Genomic DNA, 24,910 nt, shown 5'->3' with positions numbered 1-24,910 from the left:
GAATACTGGAGGGCTCCCCCGGAGCGATCGAGACAGCGGAACCGTTGCTTGAGCACGCCGATTGTTTGTTCTATGAGGTTCCTCGTCGCTTGATGGCTCTCGTTGTATGCCTCTTCAGCAGGGGTCGTGGGCGCGCGGAGCGGGGTCATGAGCCAGGTACACAAAGGATAGCCTTTGTCCCCGATAAGCCATCCTCTTGGGGGAGGCTGTGCCTGGAACATGTCAGCCACAGTTGTCTGTCGCAGGATAAAGGCATCGTGGCTGCTGCCTGGAAAGCGGGCATTGACAGCTAGGATGCGCTGCCTGTGGTCACACACCAGCTGTACATTGAGGGAATGGTAGCCCTTCCAGTTGCGGTACTACTCGGCATGCTCAAGAGGTGCCCGCAAAGCCACATGCGTGCAGTCAATGGCGCCCTGCACCATGGGGAAGCCCGCTATTCTTGCAAACCCCACTGCACGCTGCTGCTGCTTGTCCAGGGTCATGGGGAAGGAGATGAATTGATGTCTCCTTCTGAAAAGGGCTTCGGTCACCTGGCGGATGCAGCAATGCACGGCGAACTGGGAGATGTTAGCGATGTCCCCAGTAGCGGATTGGAAGGAGCCGGAGGCATAGAAGTTGAGAGCCACCGTCACCTTCACTGCCACCGACAGAGACGTCCTGCGCATCAGCTGTGGCTGCAGATCTCTCTCAAGCAGCCGGCAGATGTCTGCAACCACCTCCCTTCGGAATCGCAGCCTCCTAACACACATCGCGGCAGACATGGTCAGATAGGAGGTCTGCTGGCGGTATACCCTGCGTGGGTAAGGCCTCAGTTGGCGACGCCTGTTGCCCCCTCTGCGTCTAGCCAGGGCTGCCACTCTCTCACGGCGTCTGTAAGCCCTTCTGGCATAAGGCTGAAATTCAGCGTTGCCACCCAATGCAGCCCCCATTATATGCTGGCAAACACTGAGCTCTGAATGAAGGCAAAGATAATTGGTAAGCTCTGGCCTGAGCCAAAAATACCTGTCCAAGTGTTGGTCCAAACCAGTAAACTCTCCTCCTTGGTCTCTGTCCAAAAAACCGTTGCACAAGAGTGAATGCTGCAAAATGGCTGGCCTTTATACTGCTGGGTAAGTGCCCTTTAATTTGCGCTCCCCGCGGCCCGGCTGGCCTGTGTACCGTTCCCCTTCACAGTCGCTCGGGCCGCCCGGCGCACAATGGGCTGGCGCGAGTGAAGTTCCGGTTTGGGGCGCACAAAGGGCGTTGCACTATTAAATGACGTCATGATCTGCGCGTGCAGCAGGGCGCGCGCTAAGACTTTGCGCCGGCGCTAAATGTGTCCTGAAGTTGGGGAGAGGCGCAGATCGCGCTGCGCCCGGGCGATAAGCGCCTAGCGCTCGAGATCTACTCCTCCTAAGGCGCTAACGGCTGGCGCGCCCAACTGAATTTCTAGGCCAAAATGTCTGCACTTTTTAAAAAAAATCAAAGTGAGATAATACAACCGTAGGGAACAGAATACTTTTACAACTCCGTATCAGCCTCAATCCAGACTAAGGGCAGGTGGAAAGTAAAGCTCTCCCTTCAACACGAGAACAGCACTCCAGTCTCCAGCTGTATAATTGCTTCAATTTTCCACACGCGCCACCCTCATGAGCATTGCCAACTTTGTGCTAGTTACTCGTGAATTTGCCCCGGAGCTTTGCCCACCAGAGATGGGGTTGAAACTTCCCAGCCTCCATTCAGTTAGGACCCTAACAGCTGGTAGAGAGGAGACTTTCCACGAACCAGTTCTGCCTGGATTCAAAACCGAGTCACAAAGGTGAAATAATCGTGCTGGCCCATAGCATGACACAATCCCCAAAACATAAACCTAAAAGGGAAGGAAAGTCCAGGAGGGTGAATTTTTATTCAAAGTGCATCCCTATCTTGTATAACTCTTTTTTTTAATAACTTACAATAAAGTTAACTTATTCAAGCTCTATACTTTCTTAATCACTTTATTGGCCCAGAAATTCGGGTCGGAGGCTTCCCTCGGGTGCAAGCTTCCAACCTGCGCTGGCCGTTGTGTTGTGGGCTCGCGTGGTATTCCGATCCTGGGCCTGCTCCAACTGCCGGTGCACAGTGCTTGCGTATCCCAGGGGCGCAGTTAGTTCGATGCGTCCCCTGGGATCACGTGGGCCATGGAGAGCCAATGGTAGCAGGGAATGCTTCATTCATAATTTGACAGGAAGAGCTGTCAAACCTATAAATACTACAAGCCCCAAAACATCACTAAATCTTCAAATATTTAAAACATCACATTTTTTAAATAAACTATAAATTACATGAAATAACTATTTTAAACAATAATTTAAATTTTTGAAAAAAATAATTTTATTTTCTAACGGGGCTAAAAATAAACTTACCTTTCTTTAAAGTATTTAAAAATAATAAACCTGTGGAAAAAATGTTTTAATTTTAATTAATTCACCACTTACCTTGTAAAAAGCAGACCTTGCGACTGTTTTTTACATGTCTAAATTCTGGAGACTTACCTTCCCGGGAAAACCTGCAAAAAAACCGTAAGTTCGATGCACAAGCGCTGCCTCTCCCGCGCACGCATTCCACCTCTAACCCCTTCTTTCAGGGGAACGGAAGTGCCGGTTTCCCACGCATGCGCAGTGCATGCAGGAAACCGGCACTTCCATTGGGCTTACAGGTGAGCTCGGGCTAAGATGACAGACTTGCTCACAGGCATATGCCAACACCACTCCAAGCTGACCACGTGGAGCTGCATGAGAGAGGCCGGTGATGACTCGCTTCTGATTTCTCCCGCTGCCCTGTGGAGAGTTTCCTGGCCTCCTCTCACTCGAGCCTTGCAGCACAAGCCCTTGAGTTGAGAACCTGTTTCTTTGGTTCGTGGAGCCTCGATGGTATAGTTTCTCCGGCCTGTACATTGGGAGCTCCTGTTCTATCTGTGCTTCAAATGCTGAATTACTTTGAGTGCAGTGACTGTTCAGTAGGCATATAATACGCAGCTCCAGTTGAGGAGCTAACATCAGTACAGGCACAATGTCTGAATGGCCTCCTTCTGTACTGTAAATTCTGCGATGTTGAATATGTTAAAATGGAACAGATGATACACTTAATAATATCTTCCTGAAAGCTAATTGCAACTGCCATTTGGTTAGAAATTATACAATGGTTTACAAATAGCGAATCGAAATGTATTCACTAGAGTTTAGAAGAATGAGAGGGGATCTCATTGAAACGTATAAAATTCTGACAGGGCTAGACAGACTGGATGCAGGGAAGATGTTTCCCCTGGCTGCGGGGGGGGGGGCGTCTAGAATGAGAGGTCACAGTCTCAGGATACGGGGTAGGACATTTAGGACTGAGATGAGGAGAAATTTCTTCACTCAGAGGGTGGTGAACCTGTGGAATTCTCTACCACAGAAGGCTGTGGAGGCCAAGTCACTGAATATATTTAAGAAGGAGATAGATAGATTTCTAGACACAAAAGGCATCAAGGGGTATGGGGAGAGAGCGGGAATACGGTATTGAGATAGAGGATCAGCCATGATCATATTGAATGACGGAGCAGACTCGAAGGGCCGAATGGCCTACTCCTGCTCCTATTTTTCTATGTTTCTGTAACAGGGAGTACGACAAGGGGAGTGCTGAATTGTTATAACAGCCACCTATTTATTCCTAGTTGTAGTTGTCACTGGCTGATTTTAATTTACCTGATGTTGGTTCTTTGCGGATCTATTTACAGGAAACTTCGCGATATCCGGCACCGACGGGACCGGCATGATGCCGATCTATGAAAACTTCTGGACAGACCAGCGCTAATGTTGAAGGATACGGAGGTTTTCATCTCCGTATCTGACAACAAACACTGTTGCTTAGCAACAGCTTGTAAACAGTCGGCCCGTACCTTGGAAGCGTCTCTGTAGCTTAGCAACAGCTTCAGAGAGGCTTTCCAGAGACTGACTGTTTAAAAAAATTGCTAGAAGAAAAAAAAACTAACAAAATGGCTGCTGATTTCTGCCGTTAGATCGAGGTTTCCGGACATACAACCTCCGGATAAACCAAAGTTTCCTGTATGTAGATGCTAGGGTACAGACACACTTGCTCTGCTACCTGCTGTTCAATAAATATTCTCTCTTCATTGAGTGAAATAAACACTGTTTAAGGAGGCAATCAATCATTCACCAGCGCTGACTGAACTTACTCAGGTGCTGGTATGATGACCTGGCTTAAAAAAAAAAACTGTTTCTATACAACAAATAAATGGACCAACAATGCCCCACTAACAGCAACAATACAAATGCCCCGTTAAACTGCTTCTTTGGTGTAATGATTGAAGGAGAAATATTGGCCAAGACACTTGGAGAACTCCCTGCTCTTTATCAACTAGTGCTTACCATAGGCAGCCTCATTATGTACTCCAGTACTACTGTGGGGTTTAACCCATAACCTTTCAACCCAGAGCGAGAATGCCATAAAATTGGCCAAACTGACACGGGTGTGAACAATATTGATCATTTATCTTATTATATCTTTTGGTATATCTCTGCATAAGGTGGCTGTTATATTTGCCTGTGCACCAACAGTCACTGTATTGTAGTTGTATGTGAAGTGCTTTTGAGATGTTTCCTGAGATAAAGCACTGTATAAATGCCAATCTTTGAAGTCTTTCAAATTTTGCATTTACTGAAAATGCTGGAGATACTCAGCAGGTCAGGCAGCATCTGTGAAGAGAGAAACAGAGACAACTTTTCAGGTTGATGACCTTTCGTCAGAACCCGTTCTGATGAAAGGTCATCAACCTAAAACTTTAACTCTGTTTCTCTCTTCACAGATGCCGCCTGACCTGCTGAGTATCTCCAGCATTTTCTGTTTTTATTTCAGATTTCCAGCATCTGCAGTATTTTCTTTTTTTTTTTATGCATTTACTGAGCCTGCAATACTCTTGGCAAATTGGCCAATTTTCATAATAAATAAATAATGTGTATATAAAATTCAAATGCAGTTTTGCCCCATCTGCCAACAGATTCATACATAAATACTAAAAGAGACACTGAAAAATTGCAATAGTTCATTAAAATACTCATAACATCACAGCAGTTCATTGTAAATGAGGAGTCAGTACAGTAAAATATCTTAAAGACAACCCATTGATAGTCAAACCATAATGAAAGTCCCAAGAATTGAGTTACTGCTGAATCCATATACCTTCATTAAGAAACCATCTAATGTTAAAGCATCCGAGGTCAGCCCGACAGAAGCCTTTACAGACAGATTTTGGTGCCGTGTACTACAAAAATGTACTTGTCTCAAAGGCTGCAAATACATATTCTGTTCATTACGTTTCTGCTCTTCCCTCTAACGTCGCCAACCTCCATCCCATCCTGCTCACCCCACCCACCACTTCCCCTTTGGACTCGCCAGTGGACCAACAATCACCACCTTCTCTACATTTCCCTCCAGATGTCTATTCACTCGCAAACAAAGCTTTTGCCATTCATGAACTTATTATGGATAATTGCATTGAAGTCCTGGCTTTGACTGAAATTTGGTTCACAGTTAGTAACACCTTGCCCCTCACTGAAGCCTCCTCGCTTGGCTATGCTTTCCTGCCCAAATCGCCACGGTGGTTGTGTGGCCTTTATCACAAAATCACACGTTGGTCTCTTCCCCCTATTCCTCTGGTATCTTCTCCTCCTTCGAGCACCTCAACTTGTCCCACTTCTCTCACCTCTCCTTTAAAATCCTCTGTGTACCTACCCCTCCAAGCCCTACCCAAGTTTCTTACTGAAATATCATCCCTCCTTTCCTCCCTCAGCCTCTGTACTGAGCAACACCTCATCCTCGGCGATCTCAATCTCCATCTCAGCTCTCTTTGCCCTCTCTTCTCTGAATGCACTACCCTCCTGTCCTCCCTAAACCATTCCCTCATATATCTGTCCTACCCATAGTCACTGCCACCCCCTCGACCTTGCCATCTGCCATTGCCTCTCTACCACTGTGGTCTCGATCATTGATGAGGCCATCTACGATAATTTTCTTGTATCTCTCACCTCCCACATCCCCATACCCTTTCATATTCCACTTCCTAATGCATATCCAACAATAATTTATTTTCCCAATGCCACACCACTGCCTCTGAAGTCTCCCAAGGGTCTATCATGGATCCAACTCCTCTTCCTCATCTACATGCTGTCCCTTGGCAACGTTATCCGCAGACATGGAGTCAGTTTCTAAATGTACGATGACGACACCCAGCTCTACCTTTCCACTACCTCTCTTGACCCCCAAGCGCCTCTGTGTTGTCAGATTGCTTGTCCGACAACCAGTCTTGGATGAGTGACAATTTCCTCCAGCTAAACATTGAGAAGACCAAAACCATTGTCTCTTGACCCCACCACCAGCTCCATAACCTTGTCATCAATTCCATCTCCCTCAGAGAATCAAACTGTTTGTATCCTCAGCTTCCTATTTGACACCAAGCTAAGCTTCCAACCCCAAAACCTCTCCATCATAAAGAATGCCTACTTCATAACATTGCCTGCCAACACCCTACCTCAGCCCATCAGCTGCTAAAAATCCTTTCCATTCCTTTGTTACCTCTAGACTCAACTATTCCAATGCTCTCCTAGCTAGGCTCCCCTCCTCCACCTTCCATAAACTTTAGTTTATCCAAAACTCTGCTGCTAATATCCTATCCTGCACCAAGTGCCATTCACCCATCACCCTGTCCTTACTGGCCTACATTGGCTCCTGGTCCCTCAATGGCTTAAATTTAAAATTCTCATCTTCATGCTTAAAACCCCTTCATGGCCTTGCCCCTCTCAATTTTGTTAATCTCCTCCAACCCTACACCTGCCCCCACAAATACTCCATTCCCCCAACTGGCCTGTTGTAAATCCCCCCTTTGCCCTACCATTGGCGGCTGTGCCTTCAGCCACCCAGGCTCTGTGCTCTGGAATTCCCTTCCTAAACCCCTCTGCCTCTCCAATTCCTTTAAGACCCATCTCTTTGCCCAAGCTTTTGGTCACCCCTTCCTAATATCTCCTCCTTTGGCTCAGCATCCATTGTTTTTTGATTACGCCTCTGTGAAGTGCCTTGGGACTTTTTTTTCTACATTAAAGGTGCTAGAAATATACAAGTTTTTGTAGTCGTTCACTCTTGCATCTTTGTCCAAAAGAATCATGCAACATTTTTCTGCTCTAACATGTATGACAACGCTACTTATCAATTGCCTTGGTGATTAAGTCACCTGGCAGAAGAGCAATGGGCATAGCGTATTGGATAGCAATACAGGATACCATTGGAGAGGTTCAATACTACAGCACGCAGTGAGTACAGCCACCCACTAAACCATCAGGTGAGCTGAAAAGGTATTCTAAATGACTATAGTGTATAATCACAGTAACAGCAGGAGAAGGCCTTCAGTCCATCTAGCCCACCTAGCCACAGTATTTTCTAATAACCCCAAATCCTATTTGTTGGTAATAACCTGTCTAGTTCCTTCTTGAAGCCCATTAAGGTTTCTTGTTCCGCTACCCATGCTGGTAATCTGTTCCACATACTTACCACCCTTTTAGTTAAAGAAAAGGGTTCCTCCTGTATTTTCCTGATCTTCATTGCTGTCTCTGGACATGTACAGTGACAGAAATTATAGCGAGTCTGTTGTGTCATTACTGAATGAGTCAGAAAGGTGGTAGGGGAGAGGAGTGTTGGGGAGAGGTTTAGCCACACTGACGTGCAGCTCTAGGAGTGAGGGTGTGACTAGCAGGAATCAGACTAAAGGAGAATAGGGTTGAACTAAAAATTGCTTTTAGAGTAAAAGGCCATTTTTGTGGAATCCTTTCAAACTTCTTCTATTTGTGCTCGTGTTGTATTTTCAAATCATTGGCCTGTAATTTCCGATAGGAGGCTTCCTGCATTCGGATACCTCCTATTGGAAAAATATCTACGCCCTTACCTGAGGGCTCCCGAGGTCCGGACACTCCCGATGCTGGGCCTGTCCAGTCGAAATGCGCAGGGTCCACGTATCCCAGGAGAGCATTTGGTTCGCAAGCGTCCTTGGGATCACGTGGGCCAGGCCAGCCAATAGGAGAAGGGAATCCCCCTTCATACTTTTGACAGGTAGACCTGCTTTTACCAGGCGTAAGATTTCAGCGGGCGGAGGTTCTGCAGAAAGCGGAACTCTCCCTCCCGCAGAGGCCCTTCTCCAGGGCAGGCGTCCGATCTGTCAAGAGCATTCTTGACAGATCGGAAATGCCGGTTTTCAGCGCATGCACTTCGCATGCCTGAAAGCGGCTTTTCCGATGTCCCTACAGCTCGTGCACACCCATAGGCATCGGAAAATACGGGCCAATAATTCCTGTGAGTACAATGGGTTTCATGTCCATTCTCTGCAGCTTAAGACAAGCTCCCAATATGGGACGCAAGGGAGGAGGAAACACAGAGCAACTTACCATATTCCTGAGGCCACTGCCACAGTGAGAGTGAGAGCACTGAACATTACTATTTATTATTAGTCTTGTCTCTGAGTCAGAAGGTTGCCTTTCAAGTAGATGTAAAAGATCCCATGGTACGCTCTGGAGAGGAGTTGGGAGTTCTTCCAGTGTCCTGGCCAACATTCATCCCTCCACCAATACCACCAAAAATCACTAGATTATCTGGTTATTCATCTCATTTTCTGTTTGCGGGATCTTGATGCGTGTACATTGGTGACTTCATTTGCCTATTTAACAACAGTGACTACACTGCAAATGTCATTACTTGGCTATGAAGCACTTTGGGGCATTGGGAGGGTGTGAAAGGCACTGTATCAATGCAAATTCATTTGTTTTTATCTGTTTTGTTAGTGCAGTAACAATACAGCCTGTGGTTAAGGTGGAGAGTCCAATTCACCAGCCAGTGTGAATTACACAGACTCTCAGAACATAGCAAACATGTGCTGTTAAACTATCACAAAAGATACAGAAATACTCTGTGAGACAATTCTAAAAATATATAGATTTATTAAAGAACCGACATGTAACATAGAGATAGGAACAGGAGTAGGCCATTCGGCCCTTCGAGCCTGCTCCGCCATTCAATGAGATCATGGCTGATCCTCGTCTGAGATCATAGCTGATCTTACCAGTTCAGTACCCCGTCCCCGCCTTTTCTCCGTAACCCTTAATCCCCTTAGCCTTCAGAAATATATCCAATTCTCTCTTGAAAATATTTATTGAATCAGCCTTCACAGCCCTCTGTGGCAGGGAATTCCACAGGCTCACCACTCTTTGAGTGAAGAAATTCTTCCTCATCTCTGTTTTAAATGATTTGCCCGCTATTTTTAGACTGTGGCCCCTGGTTCTGTGCTCCCTGGCCATTGGAAACATTCTCTCTGAATTCAGCCTGTCCAGGCCTGCCATAATTTTATATGTTTCGATGAGATCCCCTCTCAATCTTCTAAACTCCAGTGAGTACAAGCCCAAACTATTTAATCTCTCTTCGTAGGTCATTCCCGCCATTCCAGGTATCAGCCTGGTGAATCGCCGTTGCACTCTTTCCATGGCAAGAACATCCTTCCGCAGATGGGGCGACCAAAACTGTACACAATACTCCAGATGCGGTCTCACCAGCACCTTGTACAGCTGTAGTAAGGTATCCCTATTCCTATACTCGAACCCCCTTGATATGAAGGCCAACATACCATTTGCCTTCTTAATCGCCTGTTGCACCTGCATGCTCTCCTTCAGTGACTGGTGCACAAGAACACCCAGGTCCCTCTGCACTTCCCCATCTCCCAATCTATTGCCATTTAGATAATAATCTACCCTCCTGTTTTTACCCCCAAAGTGGATAACCTCGCATTTATCCACATTATAGTGCATCTGCCACGTATCCGCCCATTCCCCCAACCTGTCCAAATCGCACTGTAGCCTCCTGACATCCTCATCAGAGCCCACCCCTCCTCCTAGTTTAGTGTCGTCAGCGAATTTGGAAATATTGCATCCAATTCCCTGATCCAGATCATTTATATATATTGTGAACAGCTGGGGTCCCAGGACAGATCCTTGCGGCACCCCGCTGGTCACTGCCTGCCACTCTGAAAACGAGCCGTTTATTCCAACTCTCTGTTTTCTATCCGCCAGCCAGTTCTCTATCCACGTTAATACTTTGCCCCCAATCCCATGAGCCTTAATTTTGCATGACAATCTTTTGTGTGGAACCTTATCGAAGGCTTTCTGGAAGTCAAGGTACACCACATCCACTGGCTCTCCCCCATCTATTTTACCAGTTACTTCCTCAAAAAATTCCAGCAGATTAGTCAAACACGATTTACCCTTTGTAAATCCATGTTGACTCTGTCCGATCCTTTCCCCATTTGTCAAGTGCTCCGCTATTTTATCCTTAATAATGGACTCTAGCATTTTGCCCACAACCGATGTAAGGCTTACTGGTCTATAATTCCCTGCTTTCTCTCTACCCCCCTTTTTAAATATTGGGGTAACATTAGCTACCCTCCAATCCACGGGTACTGTTCCCGAGTCAATGGAGTTCCGGAAGATGATCCTTAGAGCATCTGCCACCTCCTTAAGTACCCTAGGATGTAGTTTATCAGGCCCCGGGGATTTGTCGGCCTTCAGTCCCCTCAACTTACCCAACACCATATCCCTAGAGATACTAATTTCTGTCAGCTCCTCCCTCTCATTAGTCCCTATGTTTGCCGATATTCCTGGGAGGTTATTTGTGTCCTCCTTTGTGAATACAGAACCAAAGTATGAGTTTAATTGGTCTGCCATTTCCTTATTCTCCATTATATATTCTCCCGAATCGGACTGCAGGGGACCGACTTGGGATTTTACCAGTCTTTTCCTCCTGATATACCGATAAAAGCTTTTGCAGTCTGTCTTTATTTTTGCTGCAAGTTTACTTTCGTATTCTATTTTCCCCTTCCTGATTAATCCCTTTGTCCTCTTCTGCTGTATCCTGTACTGCCCCCAATCTTCCGGTCTGGTGCTTTTTTTTGCCAGTTGATATGCCCTTTTTTTGATTTTATGCTGTCCCTAATTTCCCTCGTTATCCACGGTTGAGTCACCTTTTTAGGTTTATTTTTATGCCAAACCGGTATAAACATGTTCTGGAATTCTTCCATTCTATCTTTGAATGCTTGCCATTGTCTATCCACTGTCAATCCCCCCAGAAACACCACCCAATCAATCTTACCCAATTCCCGTCTCATACCCTCGTAATTCCCTTTATTTAAGTTCTGGACCTTAGTCTCTGATTCAATTTCCTCACTCTCCATCTCGACTGAGAGCTCGATCATATTATGATCGCTCTGACCCAAGGGGCCTCGTACAAGAAGATTGGTGATAAGTCCCTTCTCATTGCACAATACCCAGTCTAAAATGGCCAGTCTAAGATGTATTGCTTGTTGAAATATTTGATTACAGGACTAATTAACTTTTTTTTATTGAACTGCATCCATTTCACTAACAAGTTCTGCATTGTTTGTTACCAAAAGTTGTCCTCAAGATAGCAGTGCCAAAAATGGAGATTAATCTATGGCTCAAGGCTGCATAAGGGTTAGTCATTAACTTCACTGTTAAAAAAAAAAGGCTTTAACATAGGGAATATTCTAGCTTTGAAGGGAAGCGTCCTTTAATGCAGTGTATTTCTGTTTTATCTTTCATTAATAATGGCTAACAAGCAGGTTTTTTTTTGAAACGATGATTCATTTCAGTAAAGTAAAAGATGATGCATCCAGTCAATGCACTTCCACAAAATAAACTGTAGATTGGTTTTAAAAATAGCTACACAGCAAAAGGAGAAATGTAATAAAAATGGAGCTCAACTCCCCCATAGGGAAACGGCTCCTATCATTATGGAGGTACTTCATGCATTTAGAGACAGCAGCTAAAGTGGACATTCAGCACGTTGTTTATTGAAGTCTGGCTAAGTATTATGGATGGACTGAGGAGGGAGCAAGTAAATCCCAAGGAGGAAAACAAAACTCTAAACACAGAGCACCTGTGAAATGTAAAGGAAAGCAAGAACTTGCATTTATCTAACGCCTTTCACGACCTCAGGACATCCCAAAGTGCTTTACAGCCAATGAAGTACTTTTGAGGTGTAGGCACTGTTGTAATACAGGAAACACGACAGCCAATTTGTGCACAGCAAGCTCCCACAAACAGTAACGTGATAATCATCGGATAATCTGTTTTTTTAGTGGTGTTGATTGAGGGATAAATGTTGGCCAGGATACCGGGGATAACTCACCTACTCTTCTTCGAATAGTGCCATGGAATCTTTTACGTCCACCTGAGAGGGCAGACTGGGCCTCGGTTTCACATCTCATCCGAAAGACGGCACCTCCGACAGTGCAGCGCTCCCTCAGCGCTGCGCTGGAGTGTCAGGCCTAGATTTTGTGCTCCAGTCTCTGGAGTGGGGCTTGAACCCACGACCTTCTGACTCGGAGGCGAGTTCCATAATTAAGACCAAGACCAACCTAGAAGTGGCTGATGTGGACGATACCTTCCCGAGATCTAATAAAAATGTTAAGAAGGTATTGCAAAGCACCACCATTGCTTTCTGGTTTAGATGTTGTGGGGGGGAGGGGGGGAAGCTCCATTAAGAGCAGAACCTCCGCATCGAAAAATCAGCAACTCAAGTCATTACCAGGCTTTGTTTCAAAAGAGCAAATTATGGATAATTTTAGTCAGCAGCATCTCATCAATGCTTATACACCTGCAAATTGCTAAGCAATGTACTCTTCATTTGAAAACATTAGTTGATTTTCAGTACACTGTAGTTCAGAATTTAGCAATTTGTGGAACCTGCACAACTGTTGTGTTTGAAAGGATAGTATATTCCCAGATGAGATAACATGAACAAACCTGTAATATTCTACTTATGTCTTGTCATCAAAGTGCTGATTTTATAATTGACTCCATTATATACCATTTGCTTTATTTTATGCACCGTTACCTACCCCAATTTTGTGTACATCTCACTGATGGGTCCTGATTTTTTGTTAAACTTATCCTACATTACAATCGTGATTACACTTGGCTGTTAAGCGCTTTGGGACGTCCTGAGGTCGTGAAAGGTGTTGGACATGTTGGACACATGAAACGGGGTAGGACATTTATTTTTTCACTCAGAGGGTGGTGAACCTGTGGAATTCTCTACCACAGAAGGCTGTGGAGGCCAAGTCACTGAATATATTTAAGAAGGAGATAGATAGATTTCTAGACACAAAAGGCATCAAGGGGTATGGGGAGAGAGCGGGAATATGGTATTGAGATGGAGGATCCGCCATGAGCTTATTGAATGGCGGAGCAGGCTCGAAGGGCCGAATGGCCTACTCCTGCTCCTATTTTTGTATGTTCTATATTTCTATGTTATACAAATACTAGGCTTTCTTTATTGATTGGTGCAGTATTGCTTTCTATCCCCTAGAGTTCACTAGCATAGATAGTGATGTAAGAAAACTACTAAGCACTTGGTTTGCGTATAAAACAAGGCTTTAATCAACTGTTTCACAACCATGAGTTTCTAGTTACATCACTAGTTCCTGGTTACAAAAACGTCCTGAGCAAGCTGGGCCCACGCCCGAGTATTTATACTTTCCTTGGACGGCGCCACCAGCTGGCCACCCAGTGTTATCTCATGAGTCATTTCTACATGAATGCTAAAATTCATGACAGATAGTTAATGCTATATCATATATTAGAAAGCATAATAGACATAGCTAACTGGACAAAGGGGGGGTTTGCTATTTAGCTTTTAATATTAAATTAACTCTTTACCTCAAGTGTGAAAACGGCATGCTGCCGCACAATCCTACACGTAAAATTTTGTTTTGTCAACTTTCTCCCCACTTCCTTTCCTGAAGCTGTTGACTTTTGTCAGGGTAAAGTTCCACGAGTGCTGGTTATAATCCAGCACCATATCCAACAGATTATTCTTCATTTGTGGACAAAAATCAGTGCTTGTAGGCTGTGGGGCGGGGCTGGGGCGGGGGGGAGGGGTATGACAGCTGAGTCCCATTCTGGGTTTGTATGATGTCCACACTGTTCATTATTCATTGTCAGGATGTGAGTGTCACTGGCAAGGCCAGCATTTATTGCCCATCCATAGTTGCCCAAGGGTTTGATACAACTGAGTGGCTTGCTAGGCCACTTCAGAGGGCTGGTGTGGAACTGGAGTCACAAACAGGCCAGACCGGGTAAGGACGGCAGGTTTCCTTCCTTAAAGGATATTAGTGAATCCGTTGGGTTTTTACAACAATCCGACAGCTTCACGGTCACTTTAACTGATATCAGCTTTTTATTTCATGTTTTTGAACTGAATTCAAGTTTTCAAACTGCATGGTGGGATTTGAACTCTCATTCTCTGGATTACTAGTTCAGTAACATAACTACTACACTTCCACACCCCCTTCAAAATCAAGACCAAGAGCCTGATAAATGTATCTTTCCCTAACCCTGGGATGGTGAGGATAATTAAAGTGTTCCTGCTGGCCATATGGGTTGAGATCAGCCACCTCAGGAATTAAACCTAGGAACTCCTGGTCTTCATAGAAACATAGAAGATAGGAGCAGGAGTAGGCCATTCGGCCCCTCGAGCCTGCTCCGCCACCCAACGAGATCATGGCTGATCATCCAAATTCAGTACCCTGTCCCTGCCTTCTCCCCATATCCCTTGATCCCTTTAGCCTTAAGAAATATATCCAACTCTTTTTTGAATATATTTAATGAACTAGCCTCCACCACCCTCTGTGGCAGAGAATTCCACAGGTTCACCACTCTCTGGGTGAAGAAATTCCTCGTCATTTCAGTCCTAAATGGCTCACCCCTTATCCTTAGACTATGACCCCTGGTTCTGGACTCCCCGGCCATCATAAACATCCTTCCTGCATCTAGTCTGTCCAGGCCTGACAGAATTTTATAGGTTTCGATGAGATCCCCTCTCAATCTTCTAAACTCCAGTGAGTATAAGCCCAATCGACACAATCTCTCCTCATACGTCATTCCTGCCATCCCAGGTATCAGCCTGGTGAATCTTCGCTGCACTCCTTCCATGGCAAGAACGTCCTTCCTCAGGTAAGGCGAACAAAACTGCACACAATACTCAAGGTGCGGTCTCACCAAGGCCCTGTACAACTGTAGCAAGACATCCTTGTTCCTGTACTCGAACCCTCTTGCTACGAAGGCCAACATACCATTTGCCTTCTTAACCGCCTGCTGCACCTGCATGCTTACCTTCAGCGACTGGTGCACAAGAACACCCAGGTCTCTTTGCACTTCCCCTTCTCCCAATCTATTGCCATTCAAATAATAATCTGCCTTCCTGTTTTTGCCACCAAAGTGGATAACCTCACATTTATCCACATTATAGTGCATTTGCCATGTTTCTGCCCAATCACCCAATTTGTCCAAATCGTACTGGAGTTTCACGACATCCTCCTCACAGCTTACCCTCCCACCCAGCTTTGTGTCATCTGCAAATTTGGAGATATTACATCCAATTCCCTCATCCAGATCATTAATATATATTGTGAACAGCTGGGGTCCTAGGACCGATCCTTGCGGTACCCCACTAGTCACTGCCTGCCACTCGGAAAATGACCCGTTTATTCCAACTCTTTGCTTTCTGTCCGCCAACCAGTTCTCTATCCAAGTCAATACCTTGCCCCCAATCCCATGTGCCTTAATTTTGCACGCTAACCTCTTACGTGGGACCTTATCGAAAGCCTTCTGAAAGTCCAAATACACCACATCCACTGGTTCTCCCTTATCTATTTTACCAGTTACATCCTCAAAAAATTACAGTAGATTAGTCAAGCATGATTTACCTTTTGTAAATCCATGTTGACTTTGTCTGATCCTGTCACTGCTTACCAAGTGCTCTGCTATTACATCTTTTATAATAGATTCTAGCATTTTCCCCACTACCGATGTCAGGCTTACCGGTCTATAATTCCCCACCTTTTCTCTACCTCCTTTTTTTGCACATTCCTTTTACCAACTGAGCCATTATGGAAGCCTTAATTCTGATACAACATGTATACATAGAAGATCATTACGTAGAAGTAACCTTTTTCTCCATTTTGACTCATTAAATCCAATATTTGCTCATGAGTGTTTAAATGGACCCACTAGCCTTGGAATCCTAGATCTAACATTGCCTAGAAATGAGTTACAAAGCTGCACTCTATTCCTATGGTTCTGATAATGTCCTAAACCATGAGAACAGAGCTTGAGACTGCCTACTAACCCTTTGTAATATCGCTTGTCTCCGCCCCTGCCTCAGCCCATCTGCTACCGAAACCCTGAACCATGCATTTCTCACCTCCAAACTCGACTACAAACTTCAAGCTAACCCAAACACTGCTGCCCATATCCTAACCCTCACCAAGTCCCACTCGCCCATCACTTCTGTGCTTGCTGACCTACATTTGCTCCAGGACCCCCAATACCTCCAATTTATAATTCTCGTGTTGAAATCCCTTCATGGCCTCGCCACTCCCTATCTCTGTAACTTCCTCCAGCCCTACAACCATCCGAGAACTCTGCATTCCCCCAATTTTTGCTTCTTGTGGTTCTCCCACTCCCTTGGCACCACCATTTGCGGCCGTGCCCTCAGCCGTCTAGGCCCTAAGCTCTTTCACCAAGCTTTTTGTCACTCCGTCTAATGTCTCCTTCTTTGGCTCAGTGTCAATTTTTGTCCGATTACATAGAATATACTGCACAGAAACAGGCCATTCGGCCCAGCTAGTCTATGCTGGTGCTTATACTCCTCACGAGTCTCCTCCCATTCCATTTACCTCATCTCAGCCTCTCTGTCATGTACTCGTCTAGTTTCCTTTTGAAAGCATCTAAGCTATTTGCCTCAATTACTTCTCTGGTAGCGAGTTCCACATTCTAACCACTCTCTGAGTATAGTATGGAGACTAGAACTGTGCACAGTACTGTAAGTGCAACCTGAACAGTATAAGTTTAACATAACTTCACTACTTTTGAATTCTATACCCATAGAAATAAATCACAGTGCTTTGTTAGCATTTTTAATTGCTTTGCTGACCTGCGGTGTAGCTTTTAATGATTTCTTCACCTGTATCCCTAGATCCCTTTGCTCTTCTACCCCATTCAGTTTCTTATTTTTTAAGGTGTGGGTGATGTTTCTATTTTTCCCACAAAAGTGCATCACCTCACATTTCTGTTAATGTTCATTTGCCAATTAACTGCCCAGTCTGCAAGTTTTCTTATGTCGTCTTGTATTACATTGTATTCTTCCTCAGTGTTAGCTACAACCCCCCAGTTTGGTATCATCTGCAAATATCGATATTGAGTTACTTGTTCCTAAGTCCAAATCATTAATATAGATTAACAGTGGTCCGAGTACCGATCCTTGTGGAACACCACTTTCTACCTTCCACCAATCTGAATAACTCCCTTTTACTCCTGCTCTCGGCTTTCTATTTTTTTTTAGTAAATTTGCTATCCATTAAGCTATTTGTCCCCTTACTCCACCTTTGTCATGGGTCATTCCTGGGATGGCAGGAATGATGTATGAGGAGAGATTGGGTCGATTGGGCTTATACTCGCTGAAGTTTAGAAGAATGAGAGGGGATCTCATTGAAACTTATAAAATTCTAACAGGACTAGACAGACTAGATGCAGGAAGGCTGTTCCTGATGACGGGGGAGTCCAGAACCAGGGGTCATAGTCTAAGGATAAGGGATAAGCCATTGCAGACTGAGATGAGGAGAAATTTCTTCACCCAGAGAGTGGCGAACCTGTGGAATTCTCTACCACAGAAGGCAGTTGAGGCCAATTCATTAAATATATTCAAGAAGGAGTTAGATATATTTCTTAAGGCTAAAGGGATCAAGGGATATGGGGAGAAAGCAGGGACAGGGTACTGAATTTGGATGATCAGCCATGATCTCATTAAATGGTGGAGCAGGCTCGAGGGGCCGAATGGCCTACTCCTGCTCCTATCTTCTATGTTTCTATGTCATGAGCCTGCCGTGTGGCATTTTATCAAAGGCCTTTTGAAAATAAGCTCCTATGAAGCACCCAGGGATGTTTTCCTATGTTAAAGGTGCTATATAAATGCAAGTTGTTGCTGCTGAGCTCTTTATAAACCTCGTCGCTACTCCGAGAGTAGATGTAACTCCTCTGCCTATTAGCTCGAATCGGAGATCACAACTTCTGTTTGTTCTGTTGTAAGAAGAGCACAGTATTTCAGTGCTGTATGCTGTGACATTTACAAAAGGGAATCAGAGCCCTTGTTATGTATTTGTTGCGTTGTTACCAGAGCAGGATACAGGAAATTACATCATATGCTATTCGCAATTACATACAATGGAAGAGGTTTTCCGCTTACTTCTGTGTTTTTGTGGTGAGCTCCATGGGGCGTCCAATATCTCGGTTTCCCAGCTCAAAGTTCAGGTTGAAGTACTCCTCTGGAGTAATAGATGTTGGGTTGGTATTGCTGAATGTCTGAGTAATGAAGGCCTAGATCACAAAAATGTTAACAAACTAAGTTACAGCAGTTCTAAGCATATTTTGCAGGAGGATTGGATTTAACACCAATTGAAACAGCAGTTCACGATACCGCACTTCAGCAAGACCGAGCTATCGATCAATCTGAAGTACCATCAGATCGATGTAGAGGGCCACTGATTCGCAGTTTTCACGGAAAGATGGACAGAATCACGGAATGTAACCCCTAAAACACCGGTGAAAATCCTGGAGTCCCACCATGTAACACAAACAGAATGTGACTTAGTCAGGTACTGTGAACCAATGGCTCTCAGTATAAATGGGCAGAATCACAGAATGCGACACCCACAACTCCAGTGCAAATCCTTGAAACCCCTGTAATAGAAACAGAATTTTAACGTATTCAAACAGTATAAACCAACGGCCCTTCATATATTCTAATGCAAGCTGGAGTGCAGAAAGATCTTTTCTAGACTGAGGGCTCAACTCACTATGACTTTTCTGATCCACTGGATGCTGTTTTCTACAAATGCAGAAATTTACCTTTTCGCCGGCCAGTAAAAGTTTGGTGAATTGGGCCCAATAATCAGGACTAGGGAGTAGAATTTTCACGGGGTGTAGGGGTTCGCAAAATACCCTCAGTCCCCGAAGATCGGGAAATATTAATCCACATCGTGGACGAAGACTTTGTGTGATTTTAAATTGCCTCTGGGTTGGACAATGTTTTAAAACATACCCAGAATCGCAGGGGGGGCTGCGTTGAGCTGGGCGGCACGTGGACAACACCGGAATCGAGGAACTTTGTGGGAAAATTCGCACATTTTAAGACAGCACATTTTATTAAAAAATTGCACTCTTGAGGTTGGTAAATTGCCCAGGGATAAAATGGCCGTTGGAATGTGTGGCCAAGGACAAAGGAAGCAGCTTTTGTGTCTGTGAAGCAGTGGCAGTCAAATTCTGTCAATCAAAAGGGGAGTTTCCCCTCCCTCCAGAGACAAGATGTTTGTTTACAGAAACTGCTGAATGTTGACACAAAGGATTATCCACTTAGGCTGCGGTTTCGACTGACCACAATGAATGGGTTTCTGTTTACATAGTAATACAGCCCCATTCAAAACCCATCAGGGTGAATGGAGATGGTTCGAAGGCTCAGCACAGACATTTGAAAAAGACACTCAAACTGAGGAAGGAACAGTTTAAGAATGAATGGGTTTGAATCACCCATTACTCGACAATGGGGCAGTTGTATCCCTTTTGTTAGCCCAGAAAACTCCAGATGTGGGTGGGAACATTTTGGCCCCAGAATGAAGACACATTCAAACTACTCCAAGCTTTATTCAAAACCCATCCCAGACAATAGGGCAGTTGGATCCCTTTTGTTTTAGCTAGATGAACTTGGATTGGGGCGGGATCATCTCAGCCCCAAAATTGGGGTATATAAAGATAGCTTCTGAGAAGCATCTCTCTCTCTCTGGCCTGCCTCCGTGTGCCTTTCTCTACAGCGTGGAAGTCTGTCTGAAGAAGTTAAAACACCAGCAGTTTACTTTTAAAACACTGGGGTGTTTCTTTACTTCGGGACAGTGAAGATCTCGTAGGGTACGGAGCTAGCATTGCAAGTGGTGAGCATATATTTTTCTGACCTTCCACAAGGCAACTTAGGATAGGCGTAGGGGTGGGGAGTAAAGTGGGAATTTCGTTAAGAATTGTTATTTTAGTCGTTTTCCTCGTTGTGTCCGTTTTTCCCTCCCCTATTTAAGCAATTTTATAGTGATTACTTTAATCGTGGTGTAGTTCTTTAGTTTAATAAAGTTTGACTTTCTTACATCCAGATCATTTGTCCATTTTTAATATATCATTAATTATAAGTTCCTCCAGTCAGAACTGGAAGGGTGGGTTTAGCGATTTGAAACCGCTGATTGGTATTGGTCTCAGTCTGTGGAACAAAAGGCTGCCTGACCAGGTAAATTACCGTAAACCAGGTAAAGGAAGGTAAATTACCGTAAATCCGGTAAAGGAGGCCCCCCTACAAATTGACGACCGCGGCAGGACTGGAGGCAGTTTTTGATATGATGAGTGGTCTGGATCTGGAGAAAGCATCAGCTATTGCTTTTCTTGCTTTCAGTCTGTGGGTAGCCCTGCAGAAGTTAGCGGCAGCATGTAAGCTGACCTATTATGGTATAGGTGGCTGGGTTAAGAAGGGTGAGATAAGGGTGTGGAAGGAGGTTACATAGGCCAAGAATCGGGAGCCAGAGTTTGAAAAATGCCAGGCGGAGGTAGAACGCCTCATAAGAGAGGTGAATGAGGCCAGAGATAGTGGGATGAGGGTGCGGGAAGAAAATGCATGCCTCACACTAGAGGTCATGAAATGCCAGGCAGAGATAGAGTGCCTTGTGCAGGATGTCACAGAGGCTAGGGACAGTGAGATGAGGCTACAGGAGGAAAACGCACACCTCACCAAAGAAGCTAGCGAGGGCAAAAGCCATGTGAGGCACAAGAAAGAGTTCCTAAAGTGCCAAATTACAGAAGCTAAGAGTAACAAGATGAGACTGCGGGAAGAGAATGCCCGCCTCACCTCAGAAGTAACAGAGCAGGAGGAAATGGTTAGGGAGGTAAAGGCAGCTTATAAGCTGGCCTGTGACCAAAGGTTTAGTGGAGCAGATCATACCCCATGTAACATAAAGATAGAGAGTTTGGGTATGGAGTTATTAAGGACTAAAGGGATGGTATGTCTCGTAAGTCCGAAGGGAAGTCCGTCGGACAGTACCAGCCGCCCAAACCAAACCGCCCCACAGGCAACACCCAGGGAAGAGCTGGCCAGGGAATTAGAGATCCCAAGACCGCAGCCCACAGCTCCGAGTTTTGAGGAGCTCTGGCAGCAAGAAGGGATGGACAATGGGGTGGTAGGAGAATGCCAGCAGGTCCCGCTAGGCAGGCGGGGACCAGGACCAGTGTACCTCCTCCGACAATGGAGGTACGGTCCTCCCATGAATGATAATGACCCAGGGGCTGTTCAGCATACCTATCTGGTACCCTATGAGACCCCACAGCTCAGAGGCCTGGTGAAACATATTTCCCTGCTCTCCGAAAAGGGAGACCCCTCAGTGCACTTCCAAGGGACAGAACAGGCAGCCTGTGTTAACGGCTGTGATGACGAAGAGAAAGCAAAAATGTTGCTTTTCTCTGTAGATAGCAAGCTCTATCAGACCCTTTCAGATGAGGCTAAGAGAGGGCAGAAGGGTTTTGAGGACCTAAAGGAGGAAATACTGGAAGCCATGGGTGTGAACGATGGCAATCCGTTCGATCGCATAGGGAAAACACTGCAGAAGGAAGGGGAGACCCCACAGGCATTTGCAGACAGGCTGTGGCCAGTCTACAACAGCGCATGTACAGGGTGACAAAATAGGGCACAACTGAACCAGCAGCAGCGGACCCAATGGCTTCGTTGCCTGGTGTCCAATTGCCTGCCCCAGATAAAAGCAAAGGCTGATACTTGGTTTGGCCACCAAGACCCCCACCGAGACCCCCTAGCAACCAAAGAGACTGTAATCCGGCAGCTCACGGTAGCATATAGGAATGGTAGGAATAGTGGGACTCCCCAGCAAAAGGGTAAGGTCCACGAGGTTAAACCTGGCGCTCAATACAAGAAAGAATGGCGCCAGGAGGGGAGCCATCCCTCCCAGAACTCATCCTACGTGGAAGAGATGGCCCCAGCTGGGTGGGACACGGCCCCAACCCAGCACTATCCTGACCGAATTTCACTTGCGGGAGACCTCGCTATTGAGGAGTCATGGTGGGGAAGCGCGGGCGCCTTGTCAGATAGGGACGCGTTCCCCGGGAGTGGGTGGTGATGGCCCGGGAAAGATTGTAAAGGGGAGGGGGAGTCCCAAGAGTCGCGTGGGTGCGTTCGGGGAAGGGAGGAACTCACCCGGGGCCCACGGGCAAGGTTAGAGTGTAAGTGTGGCTGGGGAGGATGAGTGGGTGGCCGGACCTGGGATCCAAGTTTGAGTGTGGGGCCAGTGAGAGCCGCCACACAGGCACCCATCATTTTCTGCAGCCAGTCGAGGGAAGACGGGAGGGGGAGGGACTGGGAGTCGCGATCCCATACTCCCCAGTCTCGGTCTGTGAAACATGAGGGGTACCCCGCCTCCACAAAGGGACAAGGGAACGGCTCGGGGCTGGCGGATCAGACTGTTCTGTAAGATCCATTCTGTATGTCTTAAAAGTTTAAGACCATTAAAGGGGGGGCGGGGGGTGGAAGGAACATTTACTGCCCGGGTGGGAGGAGCAATGCCCACTCGAATTTCGCGACCCATCATTGGCATGTGATGGTCGGGGTTTATTTCAGCATTTTGTTTCAAATGTTTAATGGAGATTTTTGTATTTTGTTTTACAGTTCCAAGTGGTGCAGAGGCATAGGACCCTCTCTGTGCTTGGAATCATTTTGATTACATTGTACAACCAAGATTGCAACATTTGTAATATGCTATAGTGTAACAAGTGGTGCAGGGGTATGAGACCCCTTATTGTAACATCTTGTAACTGATGTATCTGTAGATGCCTACCGTACCATGGTCTTTCTCGGATTTGAGGGGAATAGACGGGTCAGGGGATCAGTGAGAGGTAGCTATAGGTAAATACAGGGGATGGTTGTTTGTCGGGGGTCAGGAAATTTTGCTCACTTTCTTCAAGTGGATACTACAAGCAAGTTGGAAGTATCCAAAGGGGGGAATGTAGGGGTTCGCAAAATCCCCTCAGTCCCCGAAGATCGGGAAATATTAATCCACATCGTGGACGAAGACTTTGCATGATTTAAATTGCCTCTGGGTTGGACAATGTTTTAAAACATACCCAGAATCGCAGGGGGGGCTGCATTGAGCTAGGCGGCGCATGGACAACACCGGAATCGAGGAACTTTGTGGGAAAATTTCGCACACTTTAAGACAGTACATTTTATTAAAAAATTGCACTCTTGAGGTTGGTAAATTGCCCAGGGATAAAATGGCCATTGGAATGTGTGGCCAAGGACAAAGGAAGCAGCTTTTGTGTCTGTGAAGCAGTGGCAGTCAAATTCTGTCAATCAAAAGGGGAAATTTCCCTTCCCTCCAGAGACAATCGATGTTTATTTACAAGGATGTTGACACAAAGGATTATTCACTTAGGCTGCGGTTTCGAGTGACCACAAGAGAATCGGTTTCTGTTTACATAGTAATCCAACTCCATTCAAACCCCATCACACACAATGAAGAGAATTTTTAGACTAAGAAAAGGAACAATTTAAGAATGAATGGGTTTGAATCACCCATTACTAGACAATGGGTCAGTTGTATCCCTTTTGTTAGCCCAGAAAACTCTGGATGTGGGCGGGAACATTTCGGCCCCAGAATGAAGACACATTCAAACTACTCCAAGCTTTATTCGAAACCCATCCCAGACAATAGGGCCGTTGGATCCCTTTTGTTTTAGCCCAGATGAACTTGGATTTGGGCGGGAACATCTCGGCCCCAAAGTTGGGGTATATAAAGATAGCTTCTGAGAAGCATCTCTCGCTGTCTGGCCTGCCTCCGTGTGCCTTTCTCTACAGCGTGGGAGTCTGTCTGAAGGAGTAAAAACACCAGCAGTTTACTTTTAAAACACTGGGGTGTTTCTTTGCTTCGGAACAGTGAAGATCTCGTGAGGCACGGAGCTGGCATTGCAGTGGTGAGCATATATTTTTCTGACCTTCCACAAGGCAACTTAGGATAGGCATAGGGGTGGGGAGTAAAGTGGGATTTCGTTAGAATTGTCATTTTAGTCGTTTTCCCTCGTTATGCCCGTTTTTCCTCCCCTATCTAAGCAATTTTACCGTGATTACATTGATCGTGTGCTGTAGTTTATTTAGTTAATAAAGTTTGACTTCCTTACATCCAGATCAATTGTCCGTTTTTAATATATCATTAATTATAAGTTCCTCCAGTCAGAACTGGAAGGGTGGGTTTAGCGATTCGAAACCGCTGATTGGTATTGGTCTCAGTCTGTGAAACAAAAAGGCTGCCTGACCAGGTAAATTACCGTAAACCAGGTAAAGGATGCCCCCCTACAGGGGGGGGGGGTTCTCCTAATCTCCCAGCATAAATGTGGTGGATGATCAGCAGCAACCTTCGAGAAACAGCGTAAGTGGCTGTTTACGCTGCTTATTTGGAATTTCCACTAAAGGTATGATCAGGAGAACCCCCACACAGAAATTCTTCCCCTTCTTTGGCCATCCTTGTCCTAGTTATAAGTTACGTTCAGTCCTAAACTACTGTGCATAACAAAATGCAAACCCAAACTCGGCACCACTTAATCACTACTTGTCTTCTTCCCTACTCTTTCAAACTCTGGTAGTGTCCTGCACTGTGCACCTTAGCCCTTCATTGAGGTTTCTCAGTATAAAAATAGCA

General features: G+C 45.5%; 1 protein-coding gene across 2 annotated transcripts in view; it reads right to left on the bottom strand.

Moving 5' to 3' along the window:
• Positions 1–24,910, bottom strand: part of ankrd13b (ankyrin repeat domain 13B) — a 459,259-nt gene that overhangs the window by 36,434 nt on the left and 397,915 nt on the right. For both annotated transcript variants that reach the window (XM_085964969.1, XM_085964970.1), the window contains one exon: positions 18,373–18,503. In XM_085964969.1, the coding sequence (XP_085821095.1) occupies positions 18,373–18,503 (131 nt within the window). The remainder of the gene's footprint in view (positions 1–18,372; positions 18,504–24,910) is intronic.

This window comes from Somniosus microcephalus, chromosome 22 (genome assembly GCF_052327205.1).
Source record: "Somniosus microcephalus isolate GS21.2 chromosome 22, FLI_Smic_1.0, whole genome shotgun sequence".
Taxonomy (NCBI): Eukaryota; Metazoa; Chordata; class Chondrichthyes; order Squaliformes; family Somniosidae; genus Somniosus; species Somniosus microcephalus.
The sequence above is the reverse complement of the archived record's forward strand: the minus strand, read 5'-3'. Positions and strand labels throughout refer to the sequence as shown.